General features: G+C 36.0%; 1 protein-coding gene across 10 annotated transcripts in view; it reads left to right on the top strand.

Annotated features, from left to right (window-relative positions):
• Window positions 1–19,562, top strand: part of LOC138321709 (zinc finger transcription factor lin-29-like) — a 229,994-nt gene that overhangs the window by 161,119 nt on the left and 49,313 nt on the right. Inside the window, exons 1-2 of one of the 10 annotated variants that reach the window (XM_069265657.1) lie at window positions 7,895–7,910; window positions 9,403–9,755. The exons of 6 other annotated variants lie outside the window; for them this stretch is intronic. In XM_069265657.1, the coding sequence (XP_069121758.1) occupies window positions 9,638–9,755 (118 nt within the window). In that variant the 5' untranslated portion in view covers window positions 7,895–7,910; window positions 9,403–9,637. Of the gene's footprint in view, window positions 1–7,461; window positions 7,574–7,770; window positions 7,911–8,012; window positions 8,890–9,402; window positions 9,756–19,562 lie in introns of those variants that run through there. 3 more of the 10 variants (XM_069265649.1, XM_069265683.1, XM_069265674.1) reach the window with 3 other exon arrangements.

The following is a 19,562-nucleotide window of genomic DNA, read 5'->3' as shown; positions in this document are numbered from 1 at the left end:
ATTATTATTTTTTTCTCTAACTATACACAGCTGCATGGCGTCCAGAAGCCATTTCTAAACATTTTCTTGTTCTGCAGTTTTTAGTGATATTTTAAGGAACCGCTACCAGGAAGTGTCTACTGTATAAAAGCATACAGTAACCTTCACAACACTGGACTCATACAGGGAGCAACAATCCATTTATGTGGTTGAAAAAGGGAATTAATGATTTACAATTCTTTCAGATTATTTGTTTTTAATTTCATGTCCTAGGTAGCTAAAGTTATTTAACAAGATAATATTTTTTTCTATCAATACATAGATACAGAATGAACTTAAATTGATGGCATACACCTTAACCACTCGACCTACACAACCAAGAAGTGGAGGGTTATAGTGGTAGAATGGTATACACCTTTACTACTCAGTCACAGTGACCCAGAGGTGGAGGGCTAGTGGTAAAATGTCAGACACCTTAACCACTCATTCAAAGTGACCCAGAGGTAGAGGGCTGGTAGTAGATGTCAGACATTTTAACCACTCAGTCACATTGACCCAGAGGTGGAGGGCTAGTGGTAAAATGTCAGACACCTTAACCACTCATTCAAAGTGACCAAGAGGTGGAGGGCTAGTGGTAGAATGTCAGACACCTTAACCACTCAGTCACTGTGACCAAGAGGTGGAGTGCTAGTGGTAGAACGTCAGACACCTTAACCATTCATTCATAGTGACCCAGATGTGGAGGGCTAGTGGTAAAATGTCAGACACCTTAACCACTCATTCATAGTGACCCAGAAGTGGAGAGCTAGTGGTAGAACGTCAGACACCTTAACCACTCATTCATTGTGGCCAATAAGTGGAGAGCTAGTGGTAGAACGTCAGACACCTTAACCACTCATTCACAGTGACCCAGAGGTGGAGGGCTAGAGGTAGAATGTCAGACACCTTAACTACTCAGTCACAGTAACCCAGAGGTGGAGGGCTAGAGGTAGAATGTCAGACACCTTAACCACTCATTCATTGTGACCCAGAGGTAGAGGGCCAGTGGTAAAATGTCAGACACCTTAACCACTCATTCAAAGTGACCCAGAGGTAGAGGGCTGGTAGTAGATGTCAGACATTTTAACCACTCAGTCACTGTGACCAAGAGGTGGAGTGCTAGTGGTAGAATGTTAGACACCTTAACCACTCAGTCACCACAACCCAGTGGAAGAGGGCTAGTGGTAGACTGTTTGACACCTTAACCACTCAGCTACCACAACCCTGAGGTAGAGGGCTAGTGGTAAAATGTTAGACACCTTAACCACTCAGTCACCACAACCCAGTGGAAGAGGGCTAGTGGTAGACTGTTTGACACCTTAACCACTCAGCCACCACAACCCAGTGGAAGAGGGCTAGTGGTAGACTGTTTGACACCTTAACCACTCAGCCACAATAATTCAGTGGAAGAGGGCTAGTGGTAGACTGTTTGACACCTTAACCACTCAGCTACCACAACCCTGAGGTAGAGGGCTAGTGGTAAAATGTTAGACACCTTAACCACTCAGCCACCACACCCCAGTGGAAGAGGGCTAGTGGTAGACTGTTTGACACCTTAACCACTCAGCTACCACAACCCTGAGGTAGAGGGCTAGTGGTAGTGGTAGAATGTTAGACACCTTAACCATTCAGCCACTGTGGCCCAGAGTTGGAGGTGTAGTGGTTGAATGTCAGACACCTAAACCACTCCAACACAATAACCCAGATGTGGAGGGCTAGTGGTTGAATGTCAGAAAACTTAACACTCAGCCACCACAACCCAGAGAAGGAGGATTTAATGGTAGAATGTCAGACACCTTAACTACTCAGTCACCCCAGAGAAGGAGGATTTAATGGTATAGAATGTCAGACACCTTAACTACTCAGTCACAGTAACCCAGAGGTGGAGGGCTAGAGGTAGAATGTCAGACACCTTAACCACTCATTCATTGTGACCCAGAGGTGGAGGGCTAGTGATAGAATGTCAGACACCTTAACCACTCATTCACAGTGACCCAGAGGTGGAGGGCTAGTGGTAGAATGTCAGACACCTTAACTACTCAGTCACAGTGACCCAGAGGTGGAGGGCTAGTGGTAGATGTCAGACACCTTAACCACTCATTCATTGTGACCAGAGGTAGGTGGAGGGTATGGTGGTAGAATTCAGACACCTAAATGTGAGGTAGGTAACAGACACCTTAACCACTCATTCAAAGTGACCCAGAGGAGGAGGGCTAGTGGTAGAATGTCAGACACCTTAACCACTCAGTCACAGTGACCCAGAGGTGGAGGCTAGTGGTAGAATGTCAGACACCTTAACCACTCATTCATTGTGACCCAGAGGTGAGGGCAGTGGTAGAATGTAGACACCTAACCACCAGTAAGTGGTGGTAGAATGTCAGACACCTTAACACTCAGTCACACAGTAACCCAGAGGTGGAGGGCTAGAGGTAGAATGTCAGACACCTTAACCACTCATTCATGTGAGACCCGAGATTAACACTCAACCCATTAGTGAGGGCTAGTGGTAGAATGTCAGACACCTTAACCACTCACACAGTGACCCAGAGGTAGAGGGCTAGTGGTAGAATGTCAGACACCTTAACCACTCAGTCACGTGACCAGGTAGAGGGCAGTGGTAGAATGTCACACCTTAACCACTCAGAGGGAGGGCTAGTGGTAGAATGTCAGACACCTTAACCACTCAGTCACCACAACCCAGAGGTGGAGGGCTAGTGGTAGAATGTTAGACACCTTAACCACTCAGTCACCACAACCCAGTGGAAGAGGGCTAGTGGTAGACTGTTTGACACCTTAACCACTCAGCCACAATAATTCAGTGGAAGAGGGCTAGTGGTAGACTGTTTGACACCTTAACCACTCAGCTACCACAACCCTGAGGTAGAGGGCTAGTGGTAGAATGTTAGACACCTTAACCACTCAGCCACCCCACCCCAGTAGAAGAGGGCTAGTGGTAGACTGTTTGACACCTTAACCACTCAGCTACCACAACCCTGAGATAGAGGGCTAGTGGTAGAATGTTAGACACCTTAACCATTCAGCCACAATGACCCAGATGTGGAGGGCTAGTGGTTGAATGTCAGACACCTAAACCACTCCAACACAATAACCCAGATGTGGAGGGCTAGTGGTTGAATGTCAGACACCTAAACCACTCCAACACAATAACCCAGATGTGGAGGGCTAGTGGTTGAATGTCAGACACCTAAACCACTCCAACACAATAACCCAGATGTGGAGGGCTAGTGGTTGAATGTCAGACACCTAAACCACTCCAACACAATAACCCAGATGTGGAGGGCTAGTGGTAGATGTCAGACACCTTAACCACTCTGCCACAATTACCCAGATGTGGAGGGCTAGTGGTAGAATGTTAGACACCTTAACCACTCGACCACCAAAAGCCTGTATGATTATTTGAGTTTCTCGATATCTGTGGCATAATGACATAAATGGATTTAGTAGAATTTAAAACAATAGCATAATCAATCATTTGAAGAGAAAGACAAAGTTATATGTATTAGAAAATTTGGACAATTAAGCACTTGAGAAAGAATTTGCGGAGCTCCCCTGGTATGGAGGCAAATGGACACATTATTTTTGAAAAGCTTTCATACTTATAAATACGATGAATTAATAAACTTTAATTATCTTTGTGGTTAAAGCATGTGAATGCCCAAAATAATATTTGGTATTAATGTAATACTATTATGTATCATAATGGATGAACCACACATAATTGATGTATGATATATGCTGACAATTCTAAATGCTGCTAGTACTTTGTGTATTAATTAACTTGTTTTTGATAGGCATGTTCTGTCCATAAACTGGAACTCTAAACCACAAGAAAAAACCACAAACATTCAATATTGTTATACAATACACAATATATATATGATCTGAGCAGAAAAAAAAATCATTTTTACAATGGATTATACCAGCTAAAAAATGATGTAAATGCAGACTTCTGGATATACTGCACACCCCTATAGACAGCTGTTCCATCGTACCTTTGTCAAATAACGCAGAATATCAATAATCTAGTCAATATGACACTGCAAACAGGGAGATAACTCTCCCTGAATGATCTGTCTCGTTGATGCAGACGGCTGATTTCTGTGACGTGCATCAGACAGCCAACACATTATACTCATCAGTCATGCATTAATGTTTTTTATACTCCTATGGTAATAAAATGAGGACATTTAACCAAAAAAATATCTAGTGGGTTTTTACAACAAAAAAATATCTAGTAACCAACTGTCTTTATTGACTGCATGTATATTCAGACCACGTGTGAATTTCCAATATCTTATCATATACCTGTTTTGTAACCTGTCTGTAATGATCACCTGTACTGTATGACTTGAGAAAGTCATAGGTTTCCTTTCACCTGTACACTGGTGGCTTATTCTACATCACTTATATTTAATGACACCTGTGTTGTATGAAAATTATTATATTGGTTACCTGTAACTGACCATCTGTCTACTTCTACCTGTCTATAAACTGACCATCTGTCTACTTCTACCTGTCTATAAACTGACCATCTGTCTACTTCTACCTGTCTATAAACTGACCATCTGTCTTTTTCTACCTGTCTATAAACTGACCATCTGTCTACTTCTACCTGTCTATAAACTGACCATCTGTCTACTTCTACCTGTCTATAAACTGACCATCTTGTCTACTTCTACCTGTCTATAAACTGACCATCTGTCTACTTCTACCTGTCTATAAACTGACCATCTGTCTACTTCTACCTGTCTATAAACTGACCATCTGTCTACTTCTACCTGTCTATAAACTGACCATCTGTCTACTTCTACCTGTCTATAAACTGACCATCTGTCTACTTCTACCTGTCTATAAACTGACTATCTGTCTACTTCTACCTGTCTATAAACTGACCATCTGTCTACTTCTACCTGTCTATAAACTGACCATCTGTCTACTTCTACCTGTCTATAAACTGACCATCTGTCTACTTCTACCTGTCTATAAACTGACCATCTGTCTACTTCTACCTGTCTATAAACTGACCATCTGTCTACTTCTACCTGTCTATAAACTGACTATCTGTCTACTTCTACCTGTCTATAAACTGACCATCTGTCTACTTCTACCTGTCTATAAACTGACTATCTGTCTACTTCTACCTGTCTATAAACTGACCATCTGTCTACTTCTACCTGTCTATAAACTGACCATCTGTCTACTTCTACCTGTCTATAAACTGACCATCTGTCTACTTCTACTTGTCTATAAACTGACCATCTGTCTACTCTACTGTCTATAAACTGACCATCTGTCTACTACTACCTGTCTATAAACTGACCATCTGTCTACCTCTACCTGTCTATAAACTGACCATCTGTCTACTTCTACTTGTCTATAAACTGACCATCTGTCTACTTCTACCTGTCTATAAACTGACCATCTGTCTATTTCTACCTGTCTATAAACTGACCATTTTGTCTACTACTACCTGTCTATAAACTGACCATCTGTCTACCTCTACCTGTCTATAAACTGACCATCTGTCTACTTCTACCTGTCTATAAACTGACCATCTGTCTACTTCTACCTGTCTATAAACTGACCATCTGTCTATTTCTACCTGTCTATAAACTGACCATCTGTCTACTTCTACCTGTCTATAAACTGACCATCTGTCTACTTCTACCTGTCTATAAACTGACCATCTGTCTACTTCTACCTGTCTATAAACTGACCATCTGTCTACCTCTACCTGTCTATAAACTGACCATCTGTCTACTTCTACCTGTCTAAAAACTGACCATCTTGTCTACTACTACCTGTCTATAAACTGACCATCTGTCTACTTCTACCTGTCTATAAACTGACCATCTGTCTACTTCTACTTGTCTATAAACTGACCATCTGTCTACTACTACCTATCTATTAACTGACCATCTGTCTACTTCTACCTGTCTATAAACTGACCATCTGTCTACTACTACCTGTCTATAAACTGACCATCTGTCTACTTCTACCTGTCTATAAACTGACCATCTTGTCTACTTCTATCTGTCTATAAACTGTCCATATATTTCACACCTGTGGCACCTGAAGGTTGGTTTTTTTCCTGTGTATACTGACCAGTTTTGGATTAATGATAATGATGCCCCTGTATTGTAAAGTCAATAGTTGTGTAATTTTTTTTTGAATGTTTGATTTATTGTCAGTCATCCTAAGTTCCCCTCTGATTACATTCCTAACATTATAGTTTAAACTTTGCCCCACCCCCTCCTACGGTTGATGGAATGTTTTGCCGTTGCTTGGCATGAAATGCACTTAAACATGTACACACTGTATGCAGACACTGTACATGTTCATTCAAATTAGTACACCTGGTCAGCCAGGTGTAAAATTTAATTAGGACAGGTAATGAATTATTTACAGGTAAATCACACAAGACATGCATTTTGTCTGGAATATATTTGGTATAGGTGTGTCTACATAGGGACAGACATAACATAGATAGCTTTAATTCACCAATTGTATACATGACTGAAACCAAGATTGCATCTCAAATGCAGACTTTTATATGAATATTTAAATTTTATGTTGTCAATCCACGCATAAAGTTTTAAGTGCATTTTGATAATGTTATGTCTTTATTTGAAAATAAGGCAGTATATCAGTTGTGAAGTCAATTTTTCTTAATAATACAGCTCAATTTTCATATGAAAAACTTAGCATTATGCATAGATATTACAAAAAAAAAATATAAAATGAATTGATAAAAGCATCTCCTAGTTATCTTAATGTCACTACATAGAAAAATCAAATGCTTTTAAAAGCGATATAAAGATTGATAGATTGATGTAATTTTATTTTAGAAAATAATATTTTTTGTGGTTTACAATTGTGACATGACATGTGCTACCAGAGTGGATAATGGCTTTAGATGGGGGATGTTTTATTTTGATGGGCTGGTTAAGCTGATTTTTTATGCGTGGTTTAACCAGACAGGTAAGTGCAGACCTACACACCTAGTTGTCTGAAGAGCTCTCACCTGTTCGCCTGTCGTACTGCAGAATTATGCAAATAGCCGTCTGTCCCTCAAACTATTACGTTTGGGTATACACACTGCTCCGACGTCTAGTCCAACTCACATTGATTTGACTGGTTTGGGTCTACCGAAGGGAAATACTATTATATCGACATCAAACACAATTATAATGTATCATTTTTAATGCTTATTCTCGTGTCTATAAATAGAATTCTGTATACTGTTATGATGTTGTGTATGTTTATTTAGAGACAGTCTCATTAGAAAAAGCATGCTACAACTGTGCTATGTGCATACATATATAATGCACAGGGGCGGAGACTCAAGTTGCATTCTAAGTAGATCGGTGAGCGTGAGGCTCATTTTTTATGTGCAACTGTGCATCTTAACGTCTAGCATAATAAGAAATGTGACCTGCTGCTTGTGTGTGACGAAGGTTTGTACCTAATGATAGTAATGTCTGCGATGCAGTAGTGTGCAGTGTCGACACGCATGGCCGGACACGACAAACAAGTATGTGTGTATTATATGCACAAGGTTTACGCCTGACTGGTTTTTGATGCACCCTCCTGTTTTTACATTGTGCAATTGTGCATGACTGTCAAATGTGAATGAATTGGGTCTTCTTAAGTGCTGTTATTGGATCATACAATGTATGACCCCATATGGTTAAAAAAAATATAGATACCGCATCGACTATCATAGTGTATAAGATAGTGATAAAGGAAAGGTAAGGCGTGGGAATAGGGGAGGGGGATGTTACATAATACAAGAGCCTATAGACAAGTAGCAGATAGCAACCATCGCCTTATATCCATGTCGTAAGGGGAAAGGCGCAGCGACGTCACAGGTAAGTCATGTGTGAACAAGAAAGCACCTGCGTGCACACTACTCTATACACATCTACAAACACCAAATAGCACATGAGTTTTTTTATGCAACTGTTTCAGTCCTTCAGGGTTTAAACATGGAGAACACGTGATTGAATCCAAAATGGAGAATCTATCATGTCTGCCTAGATGTTTCATACACTGTAGAAGTAGTTACTGGTGAAATCTGCACTAAGAAATGATACACTATTGTGATTTCCTCAACATCTTTGACACAGATTCTTTCGCTTGTCTTCGGCGCAGGTGGATTTTGGTGAACATTGAAATTGTAGAGTTGACTTTCTGACATTGTAGACAAGGCGGACCCCGCGATGTTAGTCCTGTAATATATTATTACTATAGCTCTGGATGAGCTTGGTGCATATACTGCAACCTTCGTGGTGTACAGTTTGATGCGTATTAAGTCGAATGGGGTCAACGACATCTGAGACCATATGAATATTTTAAGAATTTTTTCTGTGTGAATTATGATTTCACGGTAGGTAGCTCTACTGTACCTGCAAATGGACACCATAATTGCTACATGGGGACCTGGATTTCTTTGATGTCTGGTGCACTATGAATGCACGGTAACAAATGAACTAGTATTGTTCACTGATGAGGAAACGTGCACTACCTGGTCTGAAGCAGTATTTGTTAGATGAAAATCTGTCGTTAGTGTTCGTCGTCATGTTGAGTGGTGCATTGAGCACTGCACCGTGTGCATTGTGATATTTATATGCCATTACTTGTTGTAGCGACAGTACTGTATTATCTAGCATACCTATTGGATCTAACTTCGGCACACAGTTTTTTATTTTATGTATGTGCAACTGCGCATGTGCAACGTCTCCGTATGAATACATTTTGTGCATAGGTTTGGGGTCAAGACTAGAATGTTACACAACGAATGGTTAAAAAACTCACCTAACGTGTCTTCTTTGTTGCTGTATTTGCAAGGTAAGACTTTTGTCTGACATGTTAGGGTTTGGCACGGGAAGGGATTTTGGTCATTGAGATGCTGTAGTTCGATTTCAGTGTTCCTCTCGAATCAAATTTTGTACCACTCTCAATGGTGGTACACATACCACATATATCAGTCTTATATTCGCGTTGATTTATGTTTTTATGAAGTTAGGTGTCTAGGAATTTCTAGAAATGGCAAATTTCTTGTTTTGTCACATTGGTACCGTAGACCAAAATGGAAAATTTTCGTCAGAAGTGACCTAGAAAAGAAAAATGGCTTTGTCTGGAGGTAACTGATAGGGGGCGCACACTGGGCGCGAGCTCGTCAAGTTGCTTACTAGGTTTTTTTTGTGCCACTTTGTCGTATTACGTTGCATTTTGTCTTTCAAACTTTACGGTTAATAAATGGCTGTAATAAATATATATTTTAATATTACGCTGCGCGGAATGCTATTTTATATATTATATCGATCGACTCTATTTTTCTTTTCTGCTCGATGTTTACAGGCGTAATATGTTTCGACATACCCATGCTTGTCAACTATGGCTACCGGTACCAGTTTTGTAGGAACCAATGAAAGCAGGGGAATGCTTCTCGTATACATCCTTACTTCCTTTGAACCTTTACACGATTAGAACTTACGTGTACGTAACCAAGTTGCGATATACAATATTTTCGTGAAACCTGGAAATTATATTGTATTAGGAGGTGAATTTTGACGATAAGACATCTACATGTTGAATGCTTGAACAAAGTCTGATTTATACCGATTCGGAGGTTGCTCCCAACACCATGCACCAGGCGCCATGGTTGTGTTACCGCGGAGCGGCCTCCAGATTCCTCCAGTCCTATTTCAAAGGTAAGGTTTTCCACTATTTTGTCGCCATGTAGGAATTATTAACTGTGTTTTTGTCCTTGAATATTCAAATATTAAGATGTTGAACTACTTTTGTGTATAGTTTATAATTAAGCTTATTTTTATATGCACTTTTTTCTTCATTTGTAAATTTTCAATTTTACATCTCTGCTATTATGAGGTTTTGGTGTGAATGTGTTTTTACAAACATTCAATATTTTTCTGTTCTCAGACATTTTAGGTTGAATCATTTTTTTTTTTTTTTTTTGTGATTTTTTTTTACTGTTTTAATTCTTAACTATAAAACATTTGAGTTTTAAGTTATATTTTTAACCGTCGTTTGATTTTCATCCGATCAAAAATTTGGAATAATATAAATCTACGCAGGACATTTAGCTATCTTCGTTTATGGACTTTTTTGTTTTATTCTTGGAAGAGCGTAGGCACCAACATATGTGCACCAACCGTATAAAAGATTGAATTAATATGGTCACATGACTGACATCGACATACACAGCACGTGGCATTGTCGTGACGCGGCATGCTATATTTTCTACTTACATCATAACTATTATGTAATGACGCATTTCAATAATAAATATTCAATAATTTCAATTCTTTGAACATTTTTTCATGCTGCTAAATTCATGATATTTTTATTGCCTTTATATTGACTAATATGCGAAACTTTTTTTTTGTCTGCAAGATGAAAATCTGTATTTCCTCTGCATAATATTATATATTTATGATCTTTTAAATACATAATTCAATAATATACACTGTAATTCAAACAAGACTTCATATTTTATGTCTTAAGAAAATGTTAGAGTGCCATTTCTACATAAAGTGTAGTTGCGGAAGTATAAAAATTCTGAATAGAAATAAATTTTAGATGTTTTTATTTCAAATACGTTGAAATATTTATTTGCTGAATATAACATATTATTCAATAATACATTGTGATTTTCTTTTTTACATTTTACAAATAAAGTATTGTTAAACAAACAAGAGGAAATCTTACAGCTTCCAAAAGGTTTAAATGTATAAGTATTATACTATGATTCGTTAGATTCAGACGATCTATTTTTAGCTGTGGGAGGGACGTGCATGTCTAATTAGTTTTTGAACTGCTTTCTGTGTCAGCATGAAAATGGTACAGACAGTAAAAGATCGATCAAATTATAACATTTTCACTTTTTTCAACAAAATCATGTCTGACTGAGTTCAAACTTCGATAACAGTTTTGGTAAAAATGGGAAACTTAGATAGTAATGTAATTATTTTTTGTATAAATGATGAATTTTTGAGGACACAATTTACAGAATGGCTAAAACATTTAAAATATTGTCACCTACATACCGTTACTTGATGAAGGTGGAGTTGTATTTACCTTAAAGTATTTATTGATGAAATTTCACATAAAAATACATATGTAAGCAATGTGGTGTGATTCTGTTCATTAAAAGTCACATTTAAACATTATTAATGTATTTACAGAGACATAAAGTCATAATGAAATGGTAATTAATTAAAAAGTATAATTACTAAGCTTCTATTTTAGAGAGTATACATTTTATCATTCAAAATTAATTCCACCGATTACATCATTCAAAATAAGTTCGGCAAAATATTAAGTAAGAGAAACTTTAAATTATAAAATAAATGTGTATATTTATAAATATATGAAGGATAAAGTAAAAATAGCCTATAACAAACTCCAATGGTCCGGAATATTGTATAGATAGGGTGAATGAAAATAAGCATTGTCTTCATATAATTATACAATATTTTGTTTCCATAACAACAACTCTAGCAAAAACACAAAAGTCAATAAACAGAGAAACAAACATATTTTTATTTTTAGAACATATAATGATAATGTTATACCATAAATGTATATCAAGCTATGCTTAAAATGTTTAAGTAAGGTAACTGTTGTCAATTCGCTATTTTGTAAAATTACTAATAAAAGAAGGTGAACGGATACAGGAATGAATTCTCTATTAAACTTATTTTGTATAAAATTTGTGGTATAAATGGTTATATATTATAAATGATATACAGCAATGCAATCAAGGAGCTGTTTTTACTTTGTTAAACATTTTAAATCTTTCTAACCAAGTTCAAGTTTTACTGGTCTCTGAATTAATTGTTATAAAAGTTGTCTGTTTCACCACAAATATTCCAATTTATATTTTGTAAGTTTTATGACTAGTAAGATAACGAGCGAACATCAAAATGTATCTGATAATGCAGCATTTTAAAGCCTTAATTAAGATGAAAAGTACAAATGTAACTGTTCTTACCAGGAGGGAATCTACGAGATATTTCACCAGCAATTTCATACTTCAGAAATTTTTCTTAGAAATTAGTTATGTTCATACTTTCAATTTAAAGATATTTAACACCAAAATTCTGCATTCTAATTTTATTTCTTTTCATAATTGTATAACCCATTTTAAATGCTGTGTGATTTTATTTAGATCAATCTGATTGACTCCTCTTGTTAAGTGACTTTTGACCAATTTTTCCATACACAGAAATTTCAAGGAAACAAGACTGTTTCAATTAATGATGTTTTTGAGGGCTAGTTTGAATTGATTAAAATATTTGGATAGAAAAATCAATAGTTCTATAAAATCAACTTTTATCACATGCAAATGTTAAGGATAAGAAATCCATTTAGTTTAAATAAACTTAACAGAAGAAATGAAGGTACAGATAAATGATGCAAAAAAAAAAAAAAATTATATTTAAAAATTAAAAAAATTTTAAATTAAATTGTTTTCAATACCTGTCATTCATAACAATATTAATATAGGGAAAAAAAACGTCATTAGAGTCTGATCCACTTCACAGTATGCTTAAGGTTTTAAAGATTTCACTTTGCTCAATTGAAGTCCTACTCTTCCGTGAAAATTTGACATAAAATTGCTTTACTTCAACAGCCTTTGTCCCTATGGAAAAATAAAAAAGCATTAAAAGTCCATAAATTTCTGGAAAAGGAACTATTCTGACATTGAATCAACTTGATTTTTCTATGTAAGGTTTATAGAAATTGTGAAATATACTTGAGTATGTCTGTTGACAGAGCATATTTAATAATGTATTGGAAAAATTAAATTATGGATCACTTTCAAAAGCCTATCTAACACTGAATTGTTTCAAGCAGCATTTTTGTAGCTTTTAAGAAAAAAAGAATTGTGTAAATTATGTATTAATTAAAAGATAATGATTAAAGAAGTTGTGATATTATGAACAAATTTTGATAAAATGATAATATTTCAATACAAATACAATTCTTTACTGATGATTACCATAAATTTTTCAATAAACGATAATTTTTGTATTTTTGCTATAACTTAGTACAAGCTTTGTTTCTTATCCTGCATTACAATTAAAGTGAAATAAATTAACATTCTTAAAATATTTGTTTTCCTTAGGCCACAATTAATTAACCAAGGTTATCAATGAAGCAGTTTGTCTTTAAATGAGAAGATGGAGGAAAAAGTAATGTTAAATTGAGATTTAAAGAAAACTAACTGACTTCTGTTTCGAGGAAAAAATTACAACAAATATATAAAGTATACACTGTGTTATTGTTCAATGAAAGAGGATACAGAATTCTTATCCTCTTTCATGTTTTAAGTAATATGATCCTGAACTTTATGACAGTGCCTGTGTATTCAGATTTAGAATTTTTCAGCAGTAACTTTGGTATTTTTCTCGCTGTCTTTCATTCTTCATTGCAACCACAATTATGGCAAATTTAAAAGATTCTGAAAATGAACATGCTTGATTCATATTTCTGTTAAGGAGTCGTATGTAATCTCAAAACTGGCTCAATCTTCTGTCATTTTTAAACAATTAATGACTATCTTATGAAAACAAAAAAATTCTATAGACCCTTCTTTGGACATTCTGTTCTTCTTATTGTGTCAATTTGTGGTGACCTTGTGTCAGACTAATGATGTATTTCCAGAGCTATATATCGTAGGACTTAAGACAGCATTATCTACAAGGTCCCCACCTCAACTAGTAGAGAGTGCTGAAAGGTGTTGTACACTGTCTGTGACACTGTCTGGAATTTTATTGTCTGCACATTTAGTGTTTAAGTACCTATAGGACCAATATAGTATGTCTATCCAATTTTATGTGAGGTTTCGTTAAGCAGAGTTATTATCCTTTGATTTGGAAATTCTTAGTCTTTTGGATGTTTTAAAAGTTTAATGTTAATTTAGATTTTGATTTTCCATCAATTATTTTTTAAAAGTATTATGATCTGATCTGGTATTTAATGTTTAAGGATATGTTTCATGAAAGGTCTGATACAGAAGATGAAGAAATAATTTTATCTAGATAATGAAAAATAAAAACATAAAAGATGTAAGTGAGTAATGTCTTTCAGTGGGGAAGTAAAAACGCTAAGCCTTTGTACTAGACTGATTTGTCTGTCTTCGTTTCAAACATCATGTTTAAAATCCAGTCCCATGTGATTTGACTGTAGATTAAATTGTAAAATGCACCATGCAGCCACTGACATTTTACATTTTGCAATATTTTAAGGAATTACTAATCATTATTATGACAGCAGTTGTATGGCTTTTGATGAGCGAGATCTTCGATGAATCTAAGCTTAATACTTAGGTCTGCCATTCAAACCGTAGAGACACGCCCCTTTTGCATATCGCTGACAACTAATCAGCCTCCGTATTGACAGCGCTTGTGGGTGCATCTCTGCATTTCAAACAAAATGACATTCAAACAGAGGAAGCTGCACACATCACTCTTTGTTTCCATGTGAATCCTTAATGTTTTTAAGTTTAAAAAAAAAAAATGGATGGGGCAAATTGGTGACTTGGCTTTAGAAACTCTAAAGTTATGGTCGAGTTTTCGAGAAATTTTCTATTCCATAATAAATTGTTGTCAGAAATTAGACAGATTTTGACACAAATTGTCAATCATTAGACAGAGCATGTCCAATTATAGGATTAGATTAAATCAAAATTCTTAAATCTTCTGATATGTTTCTATTGGAAATGTCTCTAATGTTAACATATCTTTCCTCATTTCATTGCTGACAACACAAAGAAATATTATAAAGTTCTTTGATTTGCTATTATATTATAATGCCTTGTAAGGTATAGATATGATAGTAAGATATATTAATTGAGATCAATTCAAAATTACTTCCTTGTGATGTAAAGACTAGGAGGATGTATTGTCATTCATTACAGTGACAAGGAGACTTAAAAGGTGTTTCTTACTCAACAATGACCCAAAAGACTGTTGGGTTGAATTATATTAGTTTAACGTCCTTTTATCGGACAGGGTCATGTAAGGATGTGCCAGATTTGTTGGTGGAGGAAAGCCAGAGTACTCAGATAAACTCCACTGACCAGCAGTCAATACCTGGCAACTGCCCACATGGGATTCAAACTCGGGACCATGAGGTGGAGGGCTTGTGGCAATATGTCAAGTCGAAAACCTCTCGGCCAACAAGGCCCCTCAAAAGACTTAAGGCTATATGCTAGAAATGTACTCCTTTATGACAATAATCTCATAAGCTATATTAATTCATCTTGATTGTCCTTGTTGACCAAATTATACAAGATATCTAAATGTGACAGGAATTAAAAAAAAACTGGTGAAAAACGTTCTTGGTTGAGATGGTGACTAGCTTCCTTAAATTTCACTTGACCTGAGGGATTAAAATGAGTCTGTATAGAATATACTGTAATAACACCACAGCTTTAATATGTATCTAGTAACACCCAGCTTTAGTAAGTTAGCTAGCTTTAGTTAGCTGATGCCTGTTACTGAGCCTTATCATAGCCAGACTATAGCTGTATCAGTTAGGATGATTACTCAGGAAACAGATGGCTCTAAATAGCAAGACTTGATACATTAAAACAGTCTTTCTTCAATAAATTATTACGTTTCATATTTCTTCATAGATCTATAAACCGTCCATCAATATCTACAAAACAATTTTACACCTCATAACAGGTACGGATTGGAGGAAAGTCGTCATGTTTTTCTTTTATGAATATGAAATCAAACAAAATGTAAATTAATATGTCTCCTCGATAATATATATTTCAGTAACTGTATATTGATAGGATGATATTACCAATTTCATCATAATTAAAAAACCCTGAATAAATTGCAATTTTCACATTGTGATATTGTATTACCTTTCTTAAATAGACCACCTCTGTATAAAGACCACTTTTTAGTTGTCCTTTAGATGATCTTTATAGACAGGTTTGACAAGATCTTTATAGACAGGTTTGACAAGATATTTATAGACAGGTTTGACAAGATCTTTATAGACAGGTTTGACAAGATATTTATAGACAGGTTTGACAAGATCTTTATAGACAGGTTTGACTAGATATTTATAGACAGGTTTGAAAAGATATTTATAAACAGGTTTGACAAGATCTTTATAGACAGGTTTGTGAAGACCTTTATAGATCTTTATAGACAGGTTTGACAAGATCTTTAAAGAAAGGTTTGACAATATCTTTATAGACAGGTTTGACAAAAAGATATTTGCTACCTCCATTTATCAAAGCAGGATTGGATAGGACACAATGGGACAGGACACAATGGGACATGATATGATGGGACGGGACCTAATGGCACGGGACACAATGGAACAGGACACAATGGGATGGGACACAATAGGATGGGACACAGTGGCACGGGACACAGTGGAACAGGACACAATGGGACAGGACACAATGGGCAATGGGATGGGACACAGTGGCACGGGACACAGTGGAACTGGACACAATGGGACAGGACACAACGGCACAATGGAACAGGACACAATGAGATGGGACACAATGGGATGGGACACAATTAGACGGGACACAATGAGACGAGACACAATGGGACAGGACACAATGGGATGGGACACAATGAGACGAGACACAATGGGATAGGACACAATGGGAAAGACACAATTTAACAGGACAGAATGAGATGGGATATAATTGCACGGGACATAATGGGATGGGACACAATGGGATAGGACACAATGGGACAGAACACAATGGGACGGTACACAATGGAGCTACATTTATTTGGACAACACCAGATAATCTCTTATTACAAGAGTTGCTGAATAGTACCTGGGCCACTAATACTGTTCCTAACGTGACATTTCAATTGACAATTTGTGGTCCATTGCATTATGCTCAATATAGCTAGGCCATTTATATGTGACAAATTATTAAGAGCATTGGTCTGGTCTGTACTGTTGTGGTCATGTCGTATTGGATAAGACACTTATAACTCTGATGCTTTTGAAAGGACATGATTGACCTCACATTTGTTTTAAAATGTGGTACCCTACAGGTACTATAAAAAGTCAATGTTGATGTGTTCACCGGGTGATTACATATTCAGTAAATAAGCATTATATCATGTTCTTTTAAGTCCAGACAAAAAGTTCCTTTACTTATTAACTTTTTTTTTCTTTCATTTTTTAATTGCTTTTAATTTTATTGTTTTTGACTACAAGTAACTTTTCAATTGTCGATCTGATAGCATCAGTACCATTTGTTTGACAGAGCAAATGGGGACAAGCTCTTAAAACTTGTACCTTAATTGAATTTTACAACTGTGACTGCTGATGGTAGTTGAGATACTGTGATTTAAATGTGCCAGCACTGTATAAAAGTCGCCCTCAGGCTTGAGCTATGTAAATGGGGAAGTTGAGGGAGCATCTTTATAAGAGGCAGAAGTTTAACCACATAAAAAACATCAACAGTAGTCATTATCATAAATTTGTTCATGCCTAATGGATTACAAAATAAACTCAAAACCAATTCTTAACCTTTTTACAAGCATTATAAATTGACCTGTAATTAATTCGCTGTAGAACCATTAATACCTTAACCTCACCTGGCCTAATACCGGGGAGTCAGGAAGCCATTGACTCCTATTGGTGTGTTCATATTTCACAGAATCTTATCTGTGTTTATATTAAGTCTGGCATCAGGTCTGTACGGTTGGATCACAATGGAGCAGATATCTGTACTCTCAGTCAATCACACTTCTTGAATTTCAATTGATGATAAAACATTTAATAATTTGCCAGTGACCGAGTGGATATAAGGTATCTGACATTCTATCATTATAGTCTCCATTTATGGGGTAATAGTTGGGCTAGTTAACGAGACAATATATAATTCTATTTCTCCAGGTACTTTGATTCTTAAATATTTCTGGCTCTGAAAAAACTAGATTAAATCCAATGACTTTTTTATATAATGTTCTAAAAGTTTTTTATAAAAAGAAAAAAATATCGTATGTGGATGTTTTATTGTCAGATAAAAAAAAAAGAATAATTTTACGATATGTGTTTACCATTGTTAGATACTAGTTTTCCATGCCCTAGCTATGAAATGATAGAGCAGTTTTACACAGCTGTCATGTCCCCCGTTGTATCTCGATCATTCTGATTTGAAATGGAGACAAGCTATCTTTATCTTACATGAATTTCTAATTTCAAAATACCAAAGAAGCCTTTAAAAAAATTCTAAATCCTTTGCAAAAAGTTATTTAATGATTCAATAAAGAATCACTTGCTCTGTATTGTGACACCCGATGTGAAATATTTACACTTTCAATATTTACTTAATGTTTTGTTACTCGCTATTGAATAACAATAGAGCTACACCTCTGTGGATAATGAAGCCACAATTGTGATACATTCCTTTGCAAAATCTTGCCCTAGTTCCACGAACGTTCAATGAACAAGAAAATCATGTAGTCTAGCCGTATACAGTATTTAAATGGACCACACTTAGGTTCTAAAGAACCCCGAGCCCCATGTAGTAGTAGATTGACACATGGAGATCTATAGAATTTACTTTTTTCTCTATGAACAGCCACAACATCATTGTAGTAGCCGGTGGCTTGCTAACATTTCAGCCACTTAAACCACAACAGTAGAGACCAGTTATTTCTTAGCATCTTTGGGCAAAAGCAAGCAGTCATAGGAAGGTTAGATATGGGCTTTTATTTGGTTTTTTGTGCTAGGACAAAATTTTATTATGGGAAAGTGTAAACTACTATACTTAACATTAAACAGCACTAAGGTTTTGAGTCAATATCAATTCACAATTATATTGTTTGATTTCTTTCCAAATTTCTTGAAGGCATCCTTTTAAACTCTTACTCTTTCTACACATCAATTGGTGACCCATGAAATGTTGTCTTTTGTTAAGCCAAAAAATAAAGCACCATTTTCTTTCCATTCAAATGGTGTCATTTCTTGACTTACTAATTCAATGGTCATTTTAACTCACTCCTCATTCCCATGACCAGCTGAAGCCAAGCTAATTAGACATGGTAGTGAAACAGGATTGATATTTGTTTTGTTCCAGATATTGTTAATTCTTGATATCAAATTGAATTATAAAGGCTGCCACTTTGATGATTTGGTTTAATATTGTTTTAAAATTGTTGAGATTAAATTTGATGCTAAATTCAAATAGCATGTTGTATATCAAATTCATGCAATTCCTTGATATTTAGATTATGGCCCTGATATGTAATCTTCCTGCTGCAGCATGTCATGGATATTATATAGGATACATAGTAATTGTATGGCATAAGTTCAAAGAGTTAGAATAAATGGGGAAGTGACTGTCCAAGTTGTTAAAGTGTCCTAAGTTCTACAACTAGCCCTCCTCCTCCAGACTATAACTTATCATATGGCAGTTTTCAGGTACTCATTGTTTTCTCACTTAGTAGATAGAAAATGGTGACTAAGTGGTCAAGTTAGCTGAC

This window comes from Argopecten irradians, chromosome 1 (genome assembly GCF_041381155.1).
Source record: "Argopecten irradians isolate NY chromosome 1, Ai_NY, whole genome shotgun sequence".
Taxonomy (NCBI): Eukaryota; Metazoa; Mollusca; class Bivalvia; order Pectinida; family Pectinidae; genus Argopecten; species Argopecten irradians.
This window is presented reverse-complemented; position numbering and strand designations above follow the sequence as displayed.